We start from the raw sequence: 23,595 nt of genomic DNA, 5'->3' as shown, positions 1-23,595 counted from the left end.
TGGGGACCAAGCTCCCAACCTGGGCATGTGCCTTTGACTGGAATCGAACCCAGTACCCTTGAGTGCAGGCCGATGCTCTATACACTGAGCTAAACCAGCTAGGGCCTTTTTTCTTTATATAATATTTTGCTTTTTTTTTTTTATCATTCTGAGAAATCGTTTTATTTTTAACTAGTTGATTGAATTAAAATTAAAGTAAGAACTGAAAATCACCTCAGAAGAATGTATGCATCCTATTCTGGCATTGACTTTTAAGTGTCAAAACTACAATTAACTTTATTGTCAAGAGCCATTGTTATTGAACTTACATTTTCTGAGAACTTTTGTTGAATTGAGTGTGTCACCATTACTTACCATTCTTGACAGGTTTTTTTTTTTAATGTTGCAAGTTGCCAGGTGTTGATTGTTCTTTCAAGTTTATAGTAAGTATGAATATAGATGTTAATGCAGTATTTATCAAATCTTCAAGCACATTACCCATAGTAGCTTCATTCTTTTCCTTCATTTGGCCTTGATTGCAGAAAATTTCTAGAGACCTGTCAGGTTCTATAAAACAGCATTTAAATTTCATGATCTCTGGAAGAATGTCTATAGCACTCTAAAATGGTGCATAATATCTAAATGGTATTTCTCATTCCAAAACCCTAAAAATCATCATGATAATATCTTGGCAAAGAGCAAAATATTTATGTATTGACTTAATAAATGGTTTTAGTTATTCATATTTCAAATAAGTGATTCTGTTCTTCAGTGTTTCTGTAAAGTGGAATTCATTGTATTTTTCTGTCCCTTAATGAACAGGGACACTGATGTTGATGAATCAGTTAGCTATTTTATATTGGCTTTTCCCAGCTCCCATCCTGACCCCACTCCCTAGCCCGGTTCCCATGCTCAGTTCCTCCCCTTTGGCTAAGTTCCCTGTCTTTGCACACATGCAAGGAAGAAGGAGAAAGAAGTCAATGTGCAGGGAATGAAGGCACACCTCTTTTGCAGATGGAACCTGTAGTAGGTGATGAAAGGCAGAGCATTGGAAATATAGGAAAAACAAGGTATAAAGAAGAGAATGAACATTAAAAAGATCACTTTGGTTACTTTTGATACCTAAAAAAGTACATAGACATGGGTGTCATTCTAAGACCTAATGAACTCATCTTTGCTATATGAGGTGAATTATAAGATTATTGGTTCTGATTTGCATAGATTTAGTGTCTGGAATTTGATAACTCTAGCATTTGTATTTCAAGTGATCTGTTTGTTATTCTAGTTGAATATGTATGTCTTTATTTTACCAGATCAACTACTACCACCCTGTTAAAACATTGATTGACTTTTGTAATTCCTCTAAGATAATTATTCTAAATTAGTGAATCGGCTGACAGTTAACTTGTCCTTATTTTATGATTTTGCTTTATTGTAGTGGTGTATGTATATTTAAGAGTTTAACTTCTAAGAAGCTTTAGTTTTTGTTCTTTTTCTTTTAAGATAAAATTGTTATTCATCTGTATGTGTTTTAGGGTCTCCCTTTGTGAATGCAATTATCCATAAAGGCTTCGATGAAAGGCATGCCTACATAGGTGGCATGTTTGGAGCTGGGATTTATTTTGCTGAAAACTCTTCCAAAAGCAATCAGTATGTATATGGAATTGGAGGAGGTACTGGGTGTCCAGTTCACAAAGACAGATCTTGTTACATTTGCCACAGGTAAGAGATCACTTGTTCTTATTTATTTTTATAAGAATCAGATAAGAACTGGTTCCATATTGAAAATTTTGGAGTGCAAGGCTAGGTGAACTTTATGGGCCAAGCACAGTTCTAAGCACTTGATCTATTTAACTCATTTAATCATAAGTACAATTGGTGTTTTAAAGACTATGGAGAAGAACATATCATTGGGCATGAAAGAGATTTTATTTGGCTCTTGAATATTGTGGGGCTGTGAACTCTAAAAATTCTAGTATTCACATGCTAAAATGGTATTACTTGCCAAGCCTAATTATTTCATGGCAATGCATGCAGAAGTCTCTTCCATTATGATATGCTCATAATCTTCAATTTATAATATTACTACTTGAAAAGTTATAATAAAACACATCAATCCTATAGAAAGCACATTATTATCAAATAATTACTTTGTGTGCTCACTTCAGCAGCACATATACTGAAATGAATCAGAGAAGACTAGCATGGCCCCTGTGTAAGGATGGAGGCATGCAAATTCATGAAGTGTAAATAAGAAAAAAAGAAAAAGGAGGGGAAAGCACAAAGTAGTTATCCTGGTCTAACTCAATTGTTAAAAGCATTCAAATAACTTGGCTCTAATTGAAAAACTCCTAATAGGTAAATAAATTATCTTTTGCCATTTGAAAAATCAAATAAGATCAAACATTGAGATTTATTCTACAGTTAGGACACTGCTTATGAAGATCTAGAGCAGTAGTTATCAAACATTAGCAAGCTTCAGAATTAGCAAGATTCAGAATTACCTAGAAGGTTAATGAAATGCAGATTTACAGGCCCTATCTTCTGAGTTGCTGATTTCATAGTTCTGGGATGGGGTCGTAGAACTTGAATTCTACCAAGTTTCCTGATGCTTCTGATTACAGATCTAGAAGAAAAAACAACCTTAGAGCAGTAGTTCTCGGTCTTAGCAGCACATTGGAATCACCCAGGAAGCTTTAAAAAGGAATGTCTGTGTCCCACCTTCAGAGAGTCTCATTTAATTGGACTGGGGTATGATCTGGGCACTGGGATTTTTAAAGGCTTCCCAGCTGATTTTGAGAGGTTGCCAAGGTGAACTATAGTTCTAGAGAGAGAGGTCTGTTTTTGTTTAGTTCTTGTTGTTTTCCCCCTAAATTTAGACTTTGTATAGGTGTCTGAAGTCAGCCCTCCTGGATATGACTTCCCACCCATTTCTGTTTTATATCATAAATTGGACTGGTTAGAAGGCTTATAATTTCTTGAGATTCTATAAATTGAACACTGCTATTTTTACTTTTATTATCTGGAGGCTAAATAGCAAGTATAGACTGTATCTCTTTGGAGAATAGAATCATCAACTGGTCCACCAAAATCAGGAACCAGAGATAGTTCTTTGGAACTAAAGAAGGCCAATCATATGCCTGAGGGGAGTGTGAGAGTAACCTACTTAAACTTCTGGTAGGGAAGACCTAGTTGAGGAAGTAACATTTCACCTGAAACCTGCAAAATGAATTTTAGCCATTTGAAGAGTGGTAGAATGGCTGGTAGAGGAAAGAGCATATTATGTATCATGGCCGTGGGGGAAGAAAGTTTGACTATGTGAAAGAAGAAAATGTGTCTAGGGAATGAAGAACACATTAAGATTAGAGAATTTGGTACTATTGTAAGAAATTTGGATTTTCTTCTAAGGACAGTGAGCAGCCTCTAAAAGGGTTTAAGCAGAAAAGTGATGTGATCTGATTTATGTTTTTTGGTTTTTGTTGTTTCTTTCCTAAATCACTGGTTGCTTGAATGGAAAATAATTTAGACATGAATTAGAGTAGAAACAGGAAGACTAATTCAGAGGCCATTGTTATAGTCCAGGTGAACATTTAAGAGAAGAGAATAGATTGTAAATATATTTTGAAGGTAGAATCTACTGGACTTAATTGGAAAAATGTTCTTTACAAGCCACTTCATGGAAGCCCCTTAAACCTCTTCCTCCTTCCCACTTGGGCTATGATTTGTGCTTTTGCTGAAGCAGGATGGCTGAGTCTGGATATCTATACAGTTATTACACTTTCAGGTTTTATAATTAAAGTGAAAAATTCTTTCATTAATGAGAATAGTAGACATTCTTAAAAAGTTCATTTAGAGTGAAATGATAAAAACAATCATAAATGTTTATGTATAAGTGTATTAAAAAGCTTAGACAGTGTACACAAATAAAATTGTCATATGCTACTTTGTATTCAGTAAGATCTTTTCCTTTTTACGCTATAGGCAGCTGCTCTTTTGCCGGGTAACCTTGGGGAAATCGTTCCTGCAGTTCAGTGCAATGAAAATGGCACATTCTCCTCCAGGACATCACTCAGTCACTGGTCGGCCCAGTGTAAATGGCCTAGCATTAGCTGAATATGTTATTTACAGAGGAGAACAGGTAACTCATTTTTATTTGTTCATCTTCAAAAATACTTTAGAGCCATACTTGAACCTCTTCTTACTAATCTCAACAAGGTATATTGTCTTGAGAAATGGGTTTCTTTCTAATTTTTTTTTTTTTTGAAATAATGTCAGACTTACAGAAAAGTTACAGAAATAGTAAAGAATTTTCTTTACCCAGATTTTTCAAATGTTCATTTTTTTAAAGATTTTTTAAATTGATTTTTAGAGAGAGAGGAAGGGAGAGGGAGAAACATCTATGTGAGAGCGACACATCATCAGCTGCCTCCTGCACACCCTCCACCAGGGATTGAGCCCACAACCCGGGCATGTGCCCTGATTAGGAATCAAACCGGCAACCTCCAGGAAGATGCCCAACCAACTGAGCCACACTGGCCAGGGCCTAGATGTTGACATTTTAATATTCTCTCTCCTTTATCAGTCTCTCCCTCCTGAGTAAGTGTTTATACTTTTTTTTAAAATATATTTTATTGATTTTTACAGAGAGGAAGGGAGAGAGAGAGAGAGTTAGAAACATCAATGAGAGAGAAACATCGATCAGCTGCCTCCTGCACACCTCCTACTGGGGATGTGCCCTCAACCAAGGTACATGCCCTTGACCGGAATCGAACCTGGGACCTTTGAGTCCGCAGGCCACTGCCCTGTCCACTGAGCCAAACTGGTTAGGACTATACTTTTTTTTTCTGACCTACTTGAGAGGACAGTCCCTTTACTCTTAGGAACATGGGCATGTTTTTTTTACCCTTAAATCTATACTACAAGTGTATTTCCTAAAAACTAGATTCTCTTAAAATTGTCAAAATCAGGAAAATACCATTGATATAAAATATATCTAATCTACAGGCCTTATTCAGATTTTGCCAGTTATACTGGATTTTTTTTCACCTTTTCTAAAATACAGTTTAGAATTCTATATTTCATAGTTAATCTGCCTATAGCAAAGAAATGTGTAATTCCCTCTTGCTCTTAGTGGCACAGATCTGGTCAAAAGCATCTCTATCTAGATGGTGTTCTGAATTGGGGATATGTATTAGAACCATCTAGGTCATTAAAAACAGACAAACACATACTTAGTACTCCTTCCAGATCTGAAGAATCTAAGGGACAGGAATCAAGGTAGGGGTGTTTTGAGAAAATGCTCTCCCATGAATCTGATCCACAGCACTAAGTTAGAACTTCTTCCCTGAAGCTTAGGAATCCTTATGGTAAGTCTTTTTTTAAAAAAAAAATTTTGTTTACCAATATTTGAATTAATCTTTCTCTTTTAGGCTTATCCTGAATATTTAATTACTTACCAGATTGTGAGGCCTGAAGGTATGGTTGATGGATAATTATTTTAGGAAACTAATTCCACTGAACCTAAAATCATCAAAACAGCTGGTGGCCTCTTAATTTTTACTCCTTTGCTGAGAAAAATCATCTTGTTCGACAAGCCTGTGGCAAAAGAATAAAAAATGTGAAAGAAGTTTTAACATTCTGACTTGATAAAGCTTTAATAATGTACAGTGTTTTCTAAATATTTCCTGTTTTTCAGCACTTTAACAGATGCTATTCCAGGTTAAAACTGGGTTTGTCTGTACTAAATTATAAACAGTTAACTTGAATCTTTTATACATTATGCATTGATTCTAACAGAAACTGTAATCCCTCAACAGAACTCATTTTACTAATCCAGTACTGTGTTCTTTAAAACACAGCATTTACACTGAATACAGTTTCATTTGTAAAACTGTAAATAAGAGCTTTTGTACTAGCCCGATATTTATTTACATTGCTTTGTAATATAAATCTACTGTTTCAGAATTGCAGTGGTTACAGATTTTTTTCATGTGTACCGCTCATCTGCACTTCATCCTGCATCATCGTGATTGGTCTTTACATTTGATTTCAGAGTTTGTGTTGAGTTGTCAGCAGAGACTTCGTCAGTTGGGAAAGATTTATTTATCAGATTTAATTTGCTAATGGAAGTATTCATCTCTCATTAGAAATCTTTCCCATTTAAGAGCCTATTTCATGAACTCTCTGGGGATTTAATTTGTGCTATCTTTATATGTATAAGATACATTCCAAAGAGCTCTAACTATGGTAGTCCTGAATATTAAAGATGTTTCTTTACTGGCATCAAACTCTAGGTTTCACGTTGGAAAAATTTTTCATGTCATTCTGTGAAAATTAGAGCAAATGCTTTAATTTTTTTTAGAAAGGTTATGTCCTGCCACTGAACAATTATGGTGTTCTTTTCATGGAATATAAATAGGAAGTTAAATTTCAGAGGTGGGAAGGATAATCTTGAATAATTTTCCAATATGTTCTAGTCACTGTAAATGTAAGCAGAAAAAAATTGCAAATGGGAGTGGGTGGTTTTTTTTTGTCCTAAGTATTTTTTTCCTGTTCTTTTTCCTTGGCCTTACTCTTACACTTATAGCCAATGTGTATACAATAGGCAAGCTCCACCCAGATCATGAAGTGTAGGTGTCCCAGTTCTCTCCTGGCCTCCTGAATGGGCAGGTCCAGTGAGAAGGGTGCTTTCTGCTCTGGGCCACCTCATCATGACATTTCACCCAGTTGAAGATATGCTATCCCATAAAATGCCATTCCTATTTTCTAATGTAAACTATCTTTTCCATGAAAAATGCTAAGGCATCTTGTACAGAGACACAAGTTACGGCTTGGCAGTCTGTTTGTTGACTCTAGCTTCCTCATAAGTCAAGGCAAGAGTTTTACCCACTTAAGTCTTTGTAAATGAGGATGTTCCCATTCACCAATTTACCTTTGTTTTACATTTTATTCAGTTTCTAACTAATTGGTCCTTTACAGTAACTTGTACATAAAGTGCTAGAAAATCATGGTGGTTTTTTTGCCTTGATTAAGAGTTAATCAAAGTAAATGCATATCTGGAGTTTCTATCATATAAGTTGTTTGGCAGCTGTAGAGGGAACTCTACTCCATAAAATGCCATGTAAGTTGTGATTATTATTTGATGTCAATCCTGACCTTTAACTGGTTTTATACAGCTTTCTAATAATTGCAAACATGATCCTAAAGTCATTTCTTGGAACTCAAATGAAGTATGCCAAATTTTATATAATTTTTCAGATTCTGGAAGCTTCCATGTTTTATAATTAGAAGATAATGAGGTGAATTGATGGAGTTTATATTTACATACCTTATCTCTCATCATTTAGCCCATAATCCTCACCCTATGAGTGAATCTGAAATTGCTTATCATGTAAAATTATTATGGTCTATGAGTTTACAATATTGCAGCTTGTGTTGTTTCATCTAATCCATTGCTTAATTAGTGTGTTGTTTTTCTATAAATGATTATATTGTGGTTAATATGTTAGCATGGTGATATTTTCAGATAGCTTTTTGTTTGTTGGGAGCTTGGAGGGGGGTTGGAGGGGTTTGGGGATTTTTTTGGAGTTTTTGCATGAAATATCTTACTTTATAATGATGGAATTGCTTTTTCCTTTGTTTTGTGAATTTTTCTGAAGTGAGATTTAACTTTTTATGTGAGTAATACTATTATATCCATCTAGAGTGTCTTACTTGTACTGTATCACATTCCATACCTTCATTTAATTCTTAATAAACTGTTCACTTGTTTTTCCAGGTAGCATGGTAATTACTGAAGTAGTATAAGTGTGTTGAATGGACTTTGAGAAAATGGATTAAGATTATAATAAACAACAATTGCAGGAAAACATTGTATTTCTGAGTCTAATAGTGATAAAAATGCAGTTTAAAGATTGAAATATTGAAGGTTGTGACCATATCATCTCAGCTACTTTAAGATTGAAAGTAGCTATAATATGCTTTTAGACAATTAGTCTACCCAACACTACTTTTGGCAAACCTTAAAGTTCATTCCTTGGAAATCTTTCTTCTTATAAAGAGGAGTATATTTTTGTTCTCCATATTATATAAAGAATTCTTTATAAGTTTTCAAATCTTAAAGTTAGTGGTACTTACTACTCCTGAAAGAAAGCATAGTAAATGTATTTTAGATTTCAGTATGCTGAATGTCCACGTGTGTGTGTTCAATTCTCTACTTTTCATAGTAAGAGAATAATGGCACAAATAACCCATAAATCACAGCTTTAAATATATTTCAGCAGCTTGATCTTCCTGCTTCAGTTAGAATAGTATTAAAGTGTTTGCTGGTTAGTTCCTAAGCATGCATTCCCATGTATGATGTGATCCACTTATATGCAGGGAGATGGAGAAAGAAAACTTGCAAATAAATTTCCTAAGCTTTTATGATTGGTATCCCTGACTTGCCCTTTACCTACTGTCCCATGCTGTTAGAGAACTCTAGTGACAGAGGAAGCAAGTTGTAGGATCCATTCTTCCCCTGGAGGACTGTCATATTTTTGTAAAGTTAGACTATACTGTGGCCTTTTCACTGGCTCCTGAATTTCTACCACCCTACCCCTCTTTTCATGCTTACTAGCTTGGCAGACTGTGACTTAAAATATTTAATTACACCCTCATAGAAGGTTCTTGCTCTCCACATTCAAGCCACCATTATCAGAAGTGTCTTCTCTAATTCATTATCCGCCCACAGTTGCCCCCAATCACACAAATACAGGTGTCCCCAAAAAATGTACACACACTTTTTTCTGATAGCTCAGTTGATGTTTCTTTTCAGATTTAACCCATTGGAATTAGTAATTATTCAAAGTGTGTGTACACTTTTTGGACACCCTATATATACTGAGCCCCCCAAATGGTCTGCCAATATACTTTTCAGCAGTACTATACAAAAGTAGCCTGTGGGTGGGTTGGTCCACAGACTTTGTTAGCAGGTTATGGAGAGATGAAAAAAATTGAGGAAACTTTTAGAGCATTTAGATATTGCTGCAATGTTTTTAAATTTTCTTTACAAAATAGTTTGCAACAAATTAGAAATTAAAAGGAAGAAAAAACTGGTCATTTGAAAGGTATAAAAGATACATGTTTTGTTTACCACTAGACCATCACTTAGCACATCCTGCCTGGCACATAATAATTCCTCAGAAAACTTTTTGAGCCAAAACCGGTTTGGCTCAGTGGATAGAGCGTCGGCCTGCGGACTGAAAGGTCCCGGGTTCGATTCCGGTCAAGGGCATGTAACTTGGTTGCGGGCACATCCCCAGTGAGGGGTGTGCAGGAGGCAGCTGATCGATGTTTCTCTCTCATCGATGTTTCTGACTATCTATCCTTCTTCCTTCCTCTCTGTAAAAAATCAATAAAATATATTTTTTTAAAAAAAGAAAACTTTTTGAGTCAATAAATAGTGATTAAGTGCTTGGGCTCTAAGGTCAGATGGATTTGGATTTGAATTTTACCCTATCCCTCACCAACTGTGGTCTTGAATAGATTACATGACCTTGATAAGTTTCAGAGTACTTACAGGGTTGTTGAGAGAACTAAATGATGCTCTTTTTTTTTTTTTTCTAAATGATATTCTGTATGTGCCATTAAGTACTATACTTGACAATAACTGCTTGTTGTAATTAATTATTATTTATTGTATTAATATTTTCCTGTATGCTCCAGAACTAGTGATTGGGTTTTCTCACTTGTCATGGAGACATAGAACATAGAATTTTTAAAGCAGCAAGATTAGCCCACTGATACCTTCATCTGAATGAAATCTTTCCTGGCCAGGCAGCTCAGTTGGTTAGAGCGTCATCCTAATACACCAAGGTTGAGGATTCAATCCCTGGTCAGGGCACATATAAGAAGCAACCAATGAATGCATAAATAAATAAGTAAAACAACAAATCAGTGTTTCTTTCTCTTGCACACACTCTCTCTCTTTCTCTCTAAAAATTAATAAAAAATGTCAGCACTGCCCTGGCTGGTTTGGCTCAGTTGATAGAGCGTCAGCCTACCAACTGTTCTATTCCAGTCAAGGGCACATGCCCGGGTTGCATGCTCGATCCCCAGTAGGGGGCATGCAGGAGGCAGCCGATCAATGATTCGCTCTCATTATTAATGTTTCTGCCTCTCCCTTCCTCTCTGAAACCAATAAAAATGTATTTTTTAAAAAATGTCAGCCCTATTTAGAAATATATATATATTTTTTTAATTTTAATAAATCTTTATTCAGATTATTACAATTGTTTCTCCTTTTTCCCCCCATAGCTCCCCTCCACCCAGTTCCCACCCCACCTTCTGCCCTTACCTCCCCCCCACTGTCCTCATCCATAGGTGTATGATTTTTGTCCATTCTCTTCCTGAATCCCCCCATACCCCTTTCCCCCTGAGAATTATCAGTCCACTCCCTTTCTATGCCCCTGATTCTATTATATTCACCAGATTATTCTGTTCCTCAGGTTTTTAATTCACTTGATTTTTAGGTTCACTTGTTGATAGATATGTATTTGTTGTTCATAATTTTTATCTTTACTTTTTTCTTCTTCCTCTTCTTTAAGAATACCTTTCAGCATTTCATATAATACTGGTTTGGTGGTGATGAACTCCTTCAGCTTTTTCTTATCTGTGAAGCTCTTTATCTGCCCTTCAATTCTGAATGATAGCTTTGCTGGGTATAGTAATCTTGGTTGTAGGTTCTTGTTATTCATCACATTGAAAATTTCTTGCCACTCCCGTCTGGCCTGCATAGTTTCTGTTGAGAAATCAGCTGACAGTTGTATGGGTGCTCCCTTGTAGGTAACTAACTGTTTTTCTCTTGCTGCTTTTAAGATTCTCTCTTTGTCTTTTGCTCTTGGCATTTTGATTATGATGTGTCTTGGTGTGGTCCTCTTTGGATTCCTTTTGTTTGGGGTTCTGTGCGCTTCCTGGACTTGTAAGTCTATTTCTTTCACCAGGTGGGGGAAGTTTTCGGTCATTATTTCTTCAAATAGGTTTTCAGTATCTTGCTCTCTCTCTTCTTCTGGCACCCCCATAATTCTGATGTTGGTACGCTTGAAGTTGTCCCAGAGTCTTCTTACACTATCTTCAACTTTTTGGATTTTTTGCTTTTTGCTTTTTCGGTTGAGTGTTTTTTGCTTCTTTGTATTTCAATTCTTTGACTTGATTTTTGTGTTTCTCTAGTCTGTTTTTGGGTCTCTGTATAATATTTTTTATTTCAGTCAGTGTATGTTTAATTTCTAGTTGGTCCTTTTTCATATCTTCGAGGGTCTCATTATATTTATCGGCCTTTTCTAGGATATTCTTGAAAAGCCTTATAACTGTGGTTTTGAATTCTATATCCAGTTGTTTGCTTTCCTCCATTTCTTTCGTTTGTGATCTGATTCTTTGACGCCACATTTTCACTGCTTCCCTGAGTTGGTAAGGTAGATTTGTGTGCTAGGTTTCCAATATGGCCCAGTGGGTCTGCCTCCCCAGTTAACCTGAGGTGGACACTCTTGGTGCACCCCTTTGTGGACTGTGTGTACAGCCTTGTTGTAATTAAGTCTTTATTGTTGTTGGTATCACTGGGAAGAATTGACCTCCGGGCCAGTTGGCTGTAAGGATCAGCTGTGTCTACGCTGGGAGAAGTTCGGTGCTGGAGACAGCCTTATAGGATTAGACTTGCCAAATTGCAATAGCCTCTGTGCTCAGCTTGGATGGGGTGGAGTCTCAGTCTTGGCTTCCCATCAGCCTTGCACTTGCGCGCACGTGCGCGCCTTCAGACCTCTGCCTTTCCTGGCTCCCAAGTCTCCGCCCGAGAGTCCAGACTCCCCCCACAAGAGCGTGGGTCCCCAGGGGCTCGCCTGGAACTGGGGTTCACTGCATTCAGAACTGGGGCTCAGTGCAGTCAGGAGCCTCTGACTCCCTTCCACTAGGGAAAGCCTGTGGCAACTTCCTCAGCCTTTGTGCGCACTGGCACGCGCGCGCCTTCAATCCTCCGCCTTCCCCGGCTCCCGAGTCTCCGCCCAAGAGTCCAGATTCCCCCCACAAGAGCGTGGGTCCCCAGGGGCTCGCCTGGAACTGGGGTCCAGTGCAGTCAGAACTGGGGCACAGTGCAGTCAGGAGCCTCTGACTCCCACTAGGGAAAGCCTGTGGGAAAGCCTGTGGCAACCTCCGCAGCCTTTGTGCGCACTGGCAGGCGTGCGCCTTCAGACTTCTGCCTTCCCCAGCTCCCAGGTCTCCGCCCGAGAGTCCAGACTCCCCCAAGAGCGTGGGTCCCCAGGGGCTCGCCCGGAACTGGGGTTCAGTGCAGTCAGAACTGGGGTTCAGTGTGGTCGGGGGCTTCCTTCCCTCTTCCGCCAGAGAAAGTCAGCCAGGCTCTCAGCCGCCCTTCCTCTCTGCGTGCACAAAGACCCTTTGCCGTACCTCCAATTCTCTGTGAGCTTTTCTCTTTCCTTCTAGTTGTAGAATTTTCACTCAGCCAGCTTTCCTGTGGTTCTGGATGGTGTCCGTTCTGTCTTTTAGTTGTAGTTTTGAAATTGTTGTGCGAGGCAGCAATTTAGGTGCTTACCTATGCCGCCATCTTGGTTTCTCCTCAGAAATACATTTTTTTAATGAATGAAATCTTAAGAAGCTCAAAATGTAAAGTATATAAATCCCTAGGTGCCTGAGGATCCCACTTTGAAAATTACTGATAAAAGCATCAGATGAGACATGGCAGCCTGATTGGATAAGGAAAATATACCCATAATCCAAGCTTTATCATTCCTACAGTGCAGAAAAAACAAGCTCCACTCAAATGGACTCATATTCAAAAATTCAAAACAGCCTGGCCAGTGTGCTCAGTGGTTGAGTGTGGACCCATAAGAGGTCAATTCCCAGTCAGGGCACATGCCTGGGTTGCGGACCTGATCCCCAATAGGGGATGTGCAGAGTGTTTCCAACTCTCCCTCCCTGTCTAAATTCAATAAAAAAACATTTTTTAAAAATCCAAAACAATCTATTTTGAACACAAGTCTTCAGACACAATCTTGGAAGATTAGCGTGCACACACACACTTAGAATAACTGGGATAAGGATGTTTAGAATGACTGGGAGGGGTGCCAAAACCGGTTTGGCTCAGTGGATAGAGCGTCGGCCTGTGGACTGAAGGGTCCCGGGTTCGATTCCGGTCAAGGGCATGTACCTTGGTTGCGGGCACATTCCCAGTGGGAGGTGTGTGTGCAGGAGGCAGCTGATCGATGTTTCTCTCTCATCGATGTTTCTAGCTCTCTATCCTTCTCCCTTCCTCTCTGTGAAATATCAATAAAATATTTTTTTAAAAAATAAAAATAAATAAAATGACTGGGAGGGGGAGAAAGCATAAAAACCATTATAAAAGATGACACTGAAAAAAAGCAAAGTAGATTTGGAAAACTTAGCTTTTGAGGACTAAAAAATATATAATTAATGGAATTAAGAACTCAATGGGCAGATTAAACCACAGATTGGGCATATCTGAAGAATTGGTGAACTAGGAGATAAATCAGAAGACCCAGATTGTAACAGGAAAAGATTGGAACTAGGAAAGGCATAAGAGACATGGAGAACAGAATGAGAAAGTCCAATATAAAGAACAGGATAGCGGTCAAGGGCACATACCTTGGTAGTGGGCTTGGTCCCCAGTGGCAGGGGCGTGCAGGAGGCAGCCAATCAATGATTCTCATCATTGCTCTTTCCTTCCTCTCTGAAATCAATAATACATTTTTTTAAAAAAAACAGGATGGGAGAGATTTGAAGATTTTTTCACAATTTATAATGAATATGAATCCTCAAAGAGGCATAACAAATATCTAGTAGGGTGAATAAAAACAAGTCTGCTTCTAGACATGTAGTAGAATTGCAAAAGACCAAAATCTAAAAGCAACCAAAGAGAGCCCTGGCTGGTTTGGCTCTGGGTAGAGCGTTGGCCTGTGGATTGAAGGGTCCAAGGTTCTATTCCAGTCAAGGGCACATGCCCAGGTTGTGGGCTTGATCCCCAGTGGGGGAGTGCAGGAGGCAGCTAATCAATGATTCTCATCAATGTTTCTCTCTCTTTCCCTCTCCCTTCCTCTCTGAAATCAATAAAAACATATTTTTTTTAATATATTTTATTGATTCTACAGAGAGGAAGGGAGAGGGATAGAGAGCCAGAAACATCGATGAGAGAGAAACATCGATCAGCTGCCTCCTGCACACCCCCCACTGGGGATGTGCCCGCAACCAAGGTACATGCCCTTGACCGGAATCGAACCCGGGACCCTTCAGTCCGCAGGCCTACGCTCCATCCACTGAGCCAAACCGGTTTCGGCAATAAAAACGTATTTTTTAAAAATAAAAGCAACCAAAGAGAAAAGACATTAAGTACAAAGGAATAATACACTGACAGCAGCCTTTCCCTGGCAGCAGCCTTTCCCTGGCAGCAAGAAAGGCTGGAAGACAAATACCTTCTTTTTTTTTTTTTTTTTTTTTTTTTTACTATACTTTATTGATTTTTTACAGAGAGGAAGGGAGAGGGATAGCGAGTTAGAAACATCGATGAGAGAGAAACATCGATCAGCTGCCTCCTGCACACCCCCCACTGGGGATGTGCCCGCAACCAAGGTACATGCCCTTGACCGGAATCGAACCCGGGACCCTTCAGTCCGCAGGCCTACGCTCCATCCACTGAGCCAAACCGGTTTCGGCAATAAAAACGTATTTTTTAAAAATAAAAGCAACCAAAGAGAAAAGACATTAAGTACAAAGGAATAATACACTGACAGCAGCCTTTCCCTGGCAGCAAGCAAGAAAGGCTGGAAGACAAATACCTTCTTTTTTTTTTTTTTTTTTTTTTTTTTACTATACTTTATTGATTTTTTACAGAGAGGAAGGGAGAGGGATAGCGAGTTAGAAACATCGATGAGAGAGAAACATCGATCAGCTGCCTCCTGCACACCTCCCACTGGGGATGTGCCCGCAACCAAAGTACATGCCCTTGACCGGAATTGAACCTGGGACCCTTTAGTCCACAGGCCGACACTCTATCCACTGAGCCAAACCGGTTAGGGCGCCAAATACCTTCTAAGTGCCGAGAAGAAGAAAAAAAGGATGTTAGCCTTGAATTCTCTAACACAGATAAATTGTTACTCAAAAAAGAGGACAAAAAACACTTTCAGATTTTGCTGAAAGAACTCAGGATTGTTCTTCAGAAAAGAAGACAATTAAATCCAGAAGGACGGCGTATGATACAAGAAGCATGGTGAGCAAAGAGATTGGTAAACAGACTGAAATATATCCATGTGTAAAGAGAGGATATGAAGTGTTTTATTAACCCCCAGCAATAACATTATCAATCATAGTTACCATGTATTAAATTCCTACACCATGAGCCACATAATTCCACGTGGATCCTCTTTCAAGTGAGGGAACTAGAGCTCAAGAGTTAAACTTGCCCGAAGCCAAGGCTGATAAGTCTTCTTAGGATTCCCTTTCCCTATGTTCCTCAACCCTCCAAAGTCTGCTGTGCTCTTAGGAGCAGTATATCAGCCCTAAGGGGACAGGAGTCCTTCCTCCAGGCTCTGTGGGAATGCCATTTGTTGCCTGTACCATAACAAAGATCCAGGATGGGTAGATCTCTGGCTTCTGGTACTTATAGTCTCAGATCAAGGGTAGTAACAACAGTGTGTCTCTCCTGCAGCCAGCACTCCTTCCCACCTCCATCAGCCTGCAGATTTGGTCAGAGGAGCTTCATGCCCCTAAAGGCAGAAAACTGCTCCAACTTTCCTTAGAAGAGGCTTGAACTGAGAAGGAAGTTGAAAATCATACTGCCTACCTCAGTGCCTTCCCTCTTGAAACATGCTGGAAAGAATGTTTTTACTTAGAATCTCTAAACAGCTGAATTTAAAACTGAACAATGGATGAACTGATGGATTCTGGGTGAAGCTATAATCCAGAGGTTGAAACTGATTTCTGTTGACAATTGCAACCATACATATTTGTCAAGAGGGAATAGTGGGAACTCTTCCTGGGAGTGTTCTGTCCCAGAAAGAGTAGAATGTTTCTGTTCTGACCACAGGATGAATAAAGGAAATGACCTGGCTGAAGTTTAAAAGATTTTAATATAAAAAGGCTAGCAGATTCCAGTGGAAGCGAATATAGTCAATTTGTATTTATAGACAAGGATTAAATAAACTAATCTGACAGTCTATGTGGGCAATTGTTGGGGAACAAGATAGATCCATCTTCGTGCAAAGAATTGTGAATGAATGAGAATCCATGGCTCAGTGGGCAGGCAGGGCATAGGGGAGACCACCAGTCCAGATAATCAGACATTCACGTTTCCCACTGTTTTGTTCTATTGTATCCAAATGTGAGAAGCTGTTTTCCAGTTCCCCACATACAAAGCTCTTTATTGGACTTTACTGATGCATGATCCCTGCTGCTTTACTCAAACTGCCAGCCTCAGAGTTTTGCTTGATGGTGTCTGGCAGCTCAGCTTTGCCCCCAAGTAGATTTATGAGCTGTGAAAGATGGTCAAATTAACACGCTAAGCATTCCTGATAGGATTAGAAGACTGGAGACAAGCTGGCATTTGCATACCATCCTGATGTAACACAACATCTTCATGTCTTCCCAGCCCTTCCTGGTGGGGCTTGGAGGGGGCAAGTAAGAGGTGACACCACACACCCTTCTCAGCTGACAACAAAGAGTCACCATGATTCCAGATGATGTCATTTGGCATTTAGCATCCAATAGCATCTTTCAATCAAAAGGACTGAATTGATGTGATAACAGCACTTACTTTCAGGGCTGAATACCTGTCCACGATCCCCATCTTTTCTCTGGGTTGGAATTAACTCCTCCAAGTGCCTTGACAGGTGCTAAGGGTGAGCCTTAAAACATCCACTTAAGTAATAACGTGAATTACTGATTGTAACAGTAAAGCACATTTTATTGTAGAAAATTTGGAAAAGGCTATACAATAACAGCAAAGTAAAAAATCACACATTATAGAAATAACCCACCATCAACATTTTAGTGCAATTATTTACAGTCTGCTTTCTATGCATACAATTGTTTTTTTTAACAAAGCCAGATCATATTGTTCAACCTGAATCTTATAATGTATCCGTAGCATTTTCCCATTTACTAAATATTCTCTTTTTGAAAAGGTTATTTTTAATGACTGTGTTGCATTCCATCACATAGAATAAAGTATCTCAACTTCGGTTATCCGGGGGTCAGAAGCAAGTATCCTCAGAACATCCCTGCAGGACTATGGGAAGGGTGTTAGGGGGAAAAGTGAGTAGGTAGACGTCTGATCTTTCCAGCAGCACACAGGTCTAACTGGTACAACACCAAGAAAATATTAGATCTGCCCAGCCATTGTGGCTCAGTGGTTGAGCATCTACCTATGAACCAGGAGGTCACAGTTCGATTCCGAGTCAGGGCACATGCCCAGGTTGTGGGCTGGATCCCCAGTGGGGGCAGGAAGCAGCCAATCAATGATTCTCATCATTGCTGTTTCTGTCTCCCTCTCGCTTTCTCTCTGAAATCAATAAAAATATATTTTAAAAAGAAAATGTTAGATTCAAGAGCTCACAAGAACCATGAATCAAAATGAAACACTCCTGAGTCTTGTCTAGGTGAGTTGCATGATAATTACCAAACATGATACTTATCAGAATCACCTGGGCAATCTTCAGGTTAAAAGTAGTCTCCCTGCCCTAGCTGGTTTGGCTCAGTGGATAGAGCGTCGGCCTGCGGACTGAAGGGTCCCAGGTTCAATTCTGGTCAAGGGCATGTACCTTGGTTGCGGGCACATCCCCAGTGGGGAGTGTGCAGGAGGCAGCTGATCGATGTTTCTCTCTCATCGATGTTTCTAACTCTCTATCCCTTTCCCTTCCTCTCTGTAAAAAAATCAATAAAATATATTTTTTAAAAAAAATAGTCTCCCAAGGGCTGCCCCACAGGGTCACTCTGGCCAGATCAGAGTGGGGTCCAGAGATCTGTGTTTTCCACCAGCACTCTGGGTGGCTCCAATAGAGCTTATGCTCAACCCAGACCTGAAAAAATCCCAGTGAGTGGAAAGAGTGCTTTACAGTCAGATGTGGGCATAGGGGGCAGCTCTTTCTCCCTCAGCCTCAGTTTCTCACAGTATTAAATGAGGGGAAAGATTATACATGCCCTGCCAACCATGAGGCTCAGCTGAGGTAATGTCTGTGAAAATACTTGGCAAATTATAAGCTGCATATAAATGTGAGGAGGCGTTACCTCATTGTGCCCAAGAAGAAAGGGTATTTGGAAAAGCCTGATTTATTTTCAGGGCTCGACAACAGCTCCCAGCTACTTTGGGGGAGTCTGCTTCAAAATCCACATTTATTTTCTTGCTAAACATTCTCCTTCCCTGTCAACGGGCTTTGCCTGTGACTGGCTTCATTTTACTAGTAGGTCAGCTTTCACTTTTCAGGGCTTTATGCTGATTGATTGGTTTCAGAGGCTCAGACTCCTTATTGCATTGGGTATGGGACTAATGAAAAGAGTGTTCTCCCTCCAGACCCCGTCCTGGCCCTGTCCCCTCAGAGGTCCCCGAATTTGGAGCGCCTTTGTGGCTTGAATCTAGGTCACAAAAGATTGTCCTTTTTTAATCCCATGTGGTCACAGTTGTACCCAGTGCTTCAGGGGAGGACCAATGAAATGGAATAAATGCCTGGCTTTTGCCTTCCTGCTTTCCTACAGAGATGCAAAGGTTTCTAGAGGTTAATAAGATAGAGCCAGTGTGGGGTTCACTCCCTGGGGCTCTCCAATCAACTTCTTGTATGTGCTATTTAGTTAGGGCTCTGGTGGGTCTCTTAGAATGTCAGAAAATGGCATCCTCTCCATCCCAGTGAAGGAGTTCACATTCTGTGGTCTCTGATCTAATGAAAATGCAGGCTGCTTCAGCTGGATTAAGAGAAGTTTTCCTTCTCTTTTTTAAAGTGCCTGAAGGTCTGCAACTACTCTTTAGAACAAGAGATAAATTGCAAGAGCAATTTATGACCATGACCAGGGCAGAGACAACCTTAACTTCCAGCTCTCACAGCTCACAGCTAACATGAAGGAATATTCTTTCCTGTGGCCTCTTTCCTTGGTCTGTTCTTGACATTTCATGATGGATGTACTCATAACTTTAGCAGGTCTTGTGCTTTTTGATAAAGAGAGGGAAAACATTTGAAGATAGAAACAATAATCCTTTAACCTTTGCCTCTACTGTGATAACTAAAGCACAAGATGAAGATGAAGGCGGTGAATTGAGAGAAGAGAAATTTTTTCCACCAGTTGTTAAAATGCTGCAATTTACCTTCTCTTTGCCTGAGGACCAGCCATGGTAACTTTTAGACCCAAATTAGCTTCGTATTTCTTCCTTCAAGAAGCTTTCCCTCAGTCCCACTCTCCCATCACCTCCACACACCTGTGGGGGGGTCCCTCCTAGGCTCCTGCCGTACCTTTCATAATACTGGCCCCTACACTTGGCGCCCCTTTTCAGGAATCCTGGGAGATTCTTTCTTTTATTTGTATTGATTTGAGAGAGAGAGAAACCTTGATTTGCTGTTCCACTTATTTATGCATTCATTATTTGCTTTTTGAATGTGTCCTGACCAGGGATCCAACCTGAAACCTTGGCATATTGGGAAGATGCTCTAACCAACTGAGCTATCCATCCAGAGCTCCTGGGAGATTTTTGAGGGCAGGATCGGTGTCCGTCCCACTTACTTTTGAATTACCAGAGCCTAGATTCTCATGGGCTAGGTACTAGTTGAAAGAGTGTGGATTAATTTTATATTTGGACATTTTATTTTACTCATTCTGTACATGCCAATTTACTTTCTCTGATGATAAAAAGTGTCGTTGTTTTACCCACTTGATCACGTTTTTTTCATAGTCATTTGATCATGTAATAAAAATGAATCATTTGCACTATTTTATGTTCTATACTAGGGGCCCAGTGCACAAATTCATGCACCTTGAAAGGAACTGTGGGCTGAGAGGCTGTGGTGGGCACAGGGGCGGGTCTTGACCCATCCTCTGCACCCCCACCCGGCCTCTCCCACTGCGGCCCCCACTGCTCCCATGCGCTGATGGCGCCGGCCCCACTCGCACCTGCTGACATCACGAAGCAATCTCTGACAGCGCTGAGTGATCAGAACCTTCGCCCAGGAGCAGGTGTGAGCAGGGGTTTCCAGCCCCGATCACCCCTCAGGGCTTCTCCACCTCCCCCTGCTCCTGAGGGGCGATGGGGGCCGGCAGCTGCCGCTCGCACCCTCTGACAGCACCGAGCGATCAGGGCCAGTGCTGGGCGCCGGCAGCGGGTGCGAGCAGGGCCAGTGCTGGCAGCAGGTGTGAGCATCAGGCAGGACCACAGCGCACGGGAACCAAGAATTTTCAGTAACCACCAGAGGCTCACCCCAATGACAGCAACCAGCGCCCCGCCTTGGTCTGGCGCCCCTGTTCACCTGCTCCACCATCCCGCTGTGGCCGATGCCCACCATGTTTCACACTCTGCTGCCTGCTGCCCACGCCCACCATCTTCTGCACGTGCCCCCTGGTGGTCAGCACACATCATAGCAACCAGTTATTCAGTTGTTCCACTGTTTGTTCTATTTGCATATTAGGGTGTTATATATATATAGACTAGAGTCCCAGTGCACAAAATTTGTGCATGGGAGGGGGTATCCTTCAACCCAGCCTGCACCCTCTCCAATCTGGGACCCCTCAGGGGATATCCGACTGCCGGTTTAGGGGCAATAACTCCAGCCATTAGGAAAATCACACAGAATGTCTTGACAATACAAACAGTGTGGTTTTATGAGTTGTTTTAATAATGGCCATTCCTTTAAATAATATCTGCTTACATACAATACAGCTGGTACTATGTGAATTCAGAATGTTAATATCACAAAATCATAGAAGGTTGTAGTGGACATAATCTTGAATTGTCTAGTACAAACTTTTATAAATATTGTAATTCCCTTTTCAAAGATTTTGAATGCTTTTTGTCCTAAGAAGCTTAACCAACTTTTGAGGCAACCCATTTTCTGTGAAAGAACGGGGGACTCTGGTGGCAGGCGCCCCCCAGCAGGGCTGAAAGGACAGGGAGACTCTGGTGGCAGGCAAGTGGCGCAGCCCCCCGGGACTGGGGGACTCTGGCGGGGCTGAGGGGACTGGGCGCTGCCATCTTGTGGCTATGGGTGCCACCATATTTGTGATGGTGTGCTGGTCAGTTTGCATATTCCCTCTTTATTAGATAGGATATCTTATAAAATATTTTAGGAACTATGGCCAGCTGAAGTTCTCAAATAAAAGATTCAAAAATGTGGTTTGTCACAAGGTTAAGTGATTTGACTTAGCTCAGGAGTGTTACTTATGAAAATGTGTATTTACACTTAGGTTTTGTAGACTTAAACTCTGATTTTGCTATTATGTAAGAGTTTATAATATATACATTTTATAAAATTGGACAAAGGCAAATTAGTAAATGTGTCCCCATTTGGTAATTTTCATATGGATTCAATGAAAGGGCATGTGCACACTCACATACACACACATATTTCTGAAGTTGTAAGATGCTTTATCTCAAAATTCATACAAAGAAACAGATTTGCAAACACAGACCCCCTTTTAACATTGCAGAAGGGATCATATTACCAGTTGGGTGACCTGCGGGGGGTGAAAGTACCACGATAATTGTCTCCACATTGTCTCCACGTTCTGGGCTCCGCATTTCTGGTTTCTGCGACGCCCGCAGACTTATTAATGTCCGGCTTTGTAACCACTTCTGGCCTCAAGAATGGTGGAGAAGATAACATGACTGCAGAGCGCGGGGTGGGGGGTCACGGAGGGGCGTGGGCCCAGCCAGTGGGAAGGTCGGACATGGAGGGGCGACATCACCCCACCAGCATCAGGCCACCGCCTCCATTCAGTGGCAAAATGTGGGCGGGCAAAGGATGCGCGGAGCCCTTGGCCCGTGGTTAACCCTGTGCTTGCCTGCTGCTAGCATCACGGGGCACCTGGAGCATTGCCGAGAGCACGGAGCATCACCTGGCGCACAAAGCACCAACCGCTTTGGCAGCACCACCCAAGTTCATTGAGTTCATTGTCCTCTACATGTACCTGTGGTCCCTTAGGTCCATGGTCGGCAAACTGCGGCTCGCGAGCCACATGCGGCTCTTTGGCCCCTTGAGTGTGGCTCTTCCACAAAATACCACGGCCTGGGCGAGTCTATTTGAAGAAGTGGTGTTAGAAGAAGTTTAAGTTTAAAAAATTTGGCTCTCAAAAGAAATTTCAGCCCTAACCGGTTTGGCTCAGTGGATAGAGCGTCGGCCTGGGGACTCAAGGGTCCCAGGTTCGATTCTAGTCAGGGGCATGTACCATGGTTGTGGGCACATACCCAGTAGGGAGTGTGCAGGAGGCAGCTGATTGATGTTTCTCTCTCATTGATGTTTCTGACTCTCTATCCCTCTCCCTTCCTCTCTGTAAAAAATCAATAAAACATATTTTTAAAAAAATAGAAATTTCAATCGTTGTACTGTTGATATTTGGCTCTGTTGACTAATGAGTTTGCCAACCACTGCTATCCTTCTAGCTTTATTACTGGTTAACATTTTGTTATATTACTTTATCAACTATCTGTATAGAGATATATTTTTCTCCTAAATTATTTGAAAGTATATTGTAGATCTCATGACATTTTATTCTGATATAATTTTTCACACCAAAGAAAATGAACCCTAATTAAGTAATAATCACTTAAAATATAGGCCATATTTACATTTTCTCTGTTGTTCCAAAAATGCCTTTGAACTAAGTTTTTTAAAATCCAGAATAAAGATGGATTGCATTGCATCTACTTATGTTATTTATTTTTATGGTAATTTTCTTATAAGATTTTTATTATTTTCAGCCTGCATAGCACATTTCTGGAATTTAAATTTGGGTACTGTGGTTATTCTAGATCTATCTTTTCCCTAAGGTTAGCACATATTTAAAACAAGATTTTTGACAGAAATACTTGGTTGCTAAGCTTCCAGTACACATCTTGGTTTTCATGTGCAGACCAACCAATGTGTTTTCCTTCCTTGGAGTCTGACCCAAACCTGATGCAACAAAGCTCCTTTTCCTAGGCCCTCACTTTCAGAGCCATGTCCCAGAGGTCTCTTCCTTTCCATTTTCTCTTACCTCCCCTTTGGATTCATACTGTATGAACTCTTCATAGGCAACCTTTAAAAATACTTTTAAAACTTTTCCCAAGTCCTGTCACTGTTTTTATTACATACTAGAGGCCCAGTGCACGAAATTCGTGCACGGGGGGGGGGGTGTCCCTCAGCCCAGCCTGCACCCTCTCCAATCTGGGACCCCTCGAGGGATGCCCGACTGCCCATTTCGGGCCTAAACGGGCAGTCGGACATTTCTCTCACAATCTAGGACTGTTGGCTCCCAACTGCTTGCCTACTTGCCTTCCTGATTGCCCCTAACTGCTTCTGCCTGCCAGCCTGATCACCCCCTAACCACTCCCCTGCCAGCCTGATTGATGCCTAACTGCTCCCCTGCCAGCTTGTTTGCCCCTAACTGCCT

General features: G+C 40.7%; 1 protein-coding gene across 3 annotated transcripts in view; it reads left to right on the top strand.

Annotated features, from left to right (window-relative positions):
- The window catches only part of TNKS2 (tankyrase 2), a 52,959-nt gene extending 45,116 nt beyond the window's left edge, over positions 1-7,843 (top strand). For all 3 annotated transcript variants that reach the window (XM_080687037.1, XM_080687038.1, XM_080687036.1), the window contains 3 exons: positions 1,515-1,701; positions 3,961-4,117; positions 5,409-7,843. In XM_080687037.1, coding sequence (XP_080543163.1) covers positions 1,515-1,701; positions 3,961-4,117; positions 5,409-5,471 — 407 coding nt within the window. In that variant the 3' untranslated portion in view covers positions 5,472-7,843. The remainder of the gene's footprint in view (positions 1-1,514; positions 1,702-3,960; positions 4,118-5,408) is intronic.
- Positions 7,844-23,595: the final 15,752 nt, after the last annotated feature.

The sequence above is a fragment of the Plecotus auritus genome (genome assembly GCF_963455305.1).
Source record: "Plecotus auritus genome assembly, chromosome: 9".
In the NCBI taxonomy this organism is placed as follows: Eukaryota; Metazoa; Chordata; class Mammalia; order Chiroptera; family Vespertilionidae; genus Plecotus; species Plecotus auritus.
Note: the sequence above shows the minus strand (reverse complement) of the source record. Positions and strands in the feature narration are given on the sequence as shown.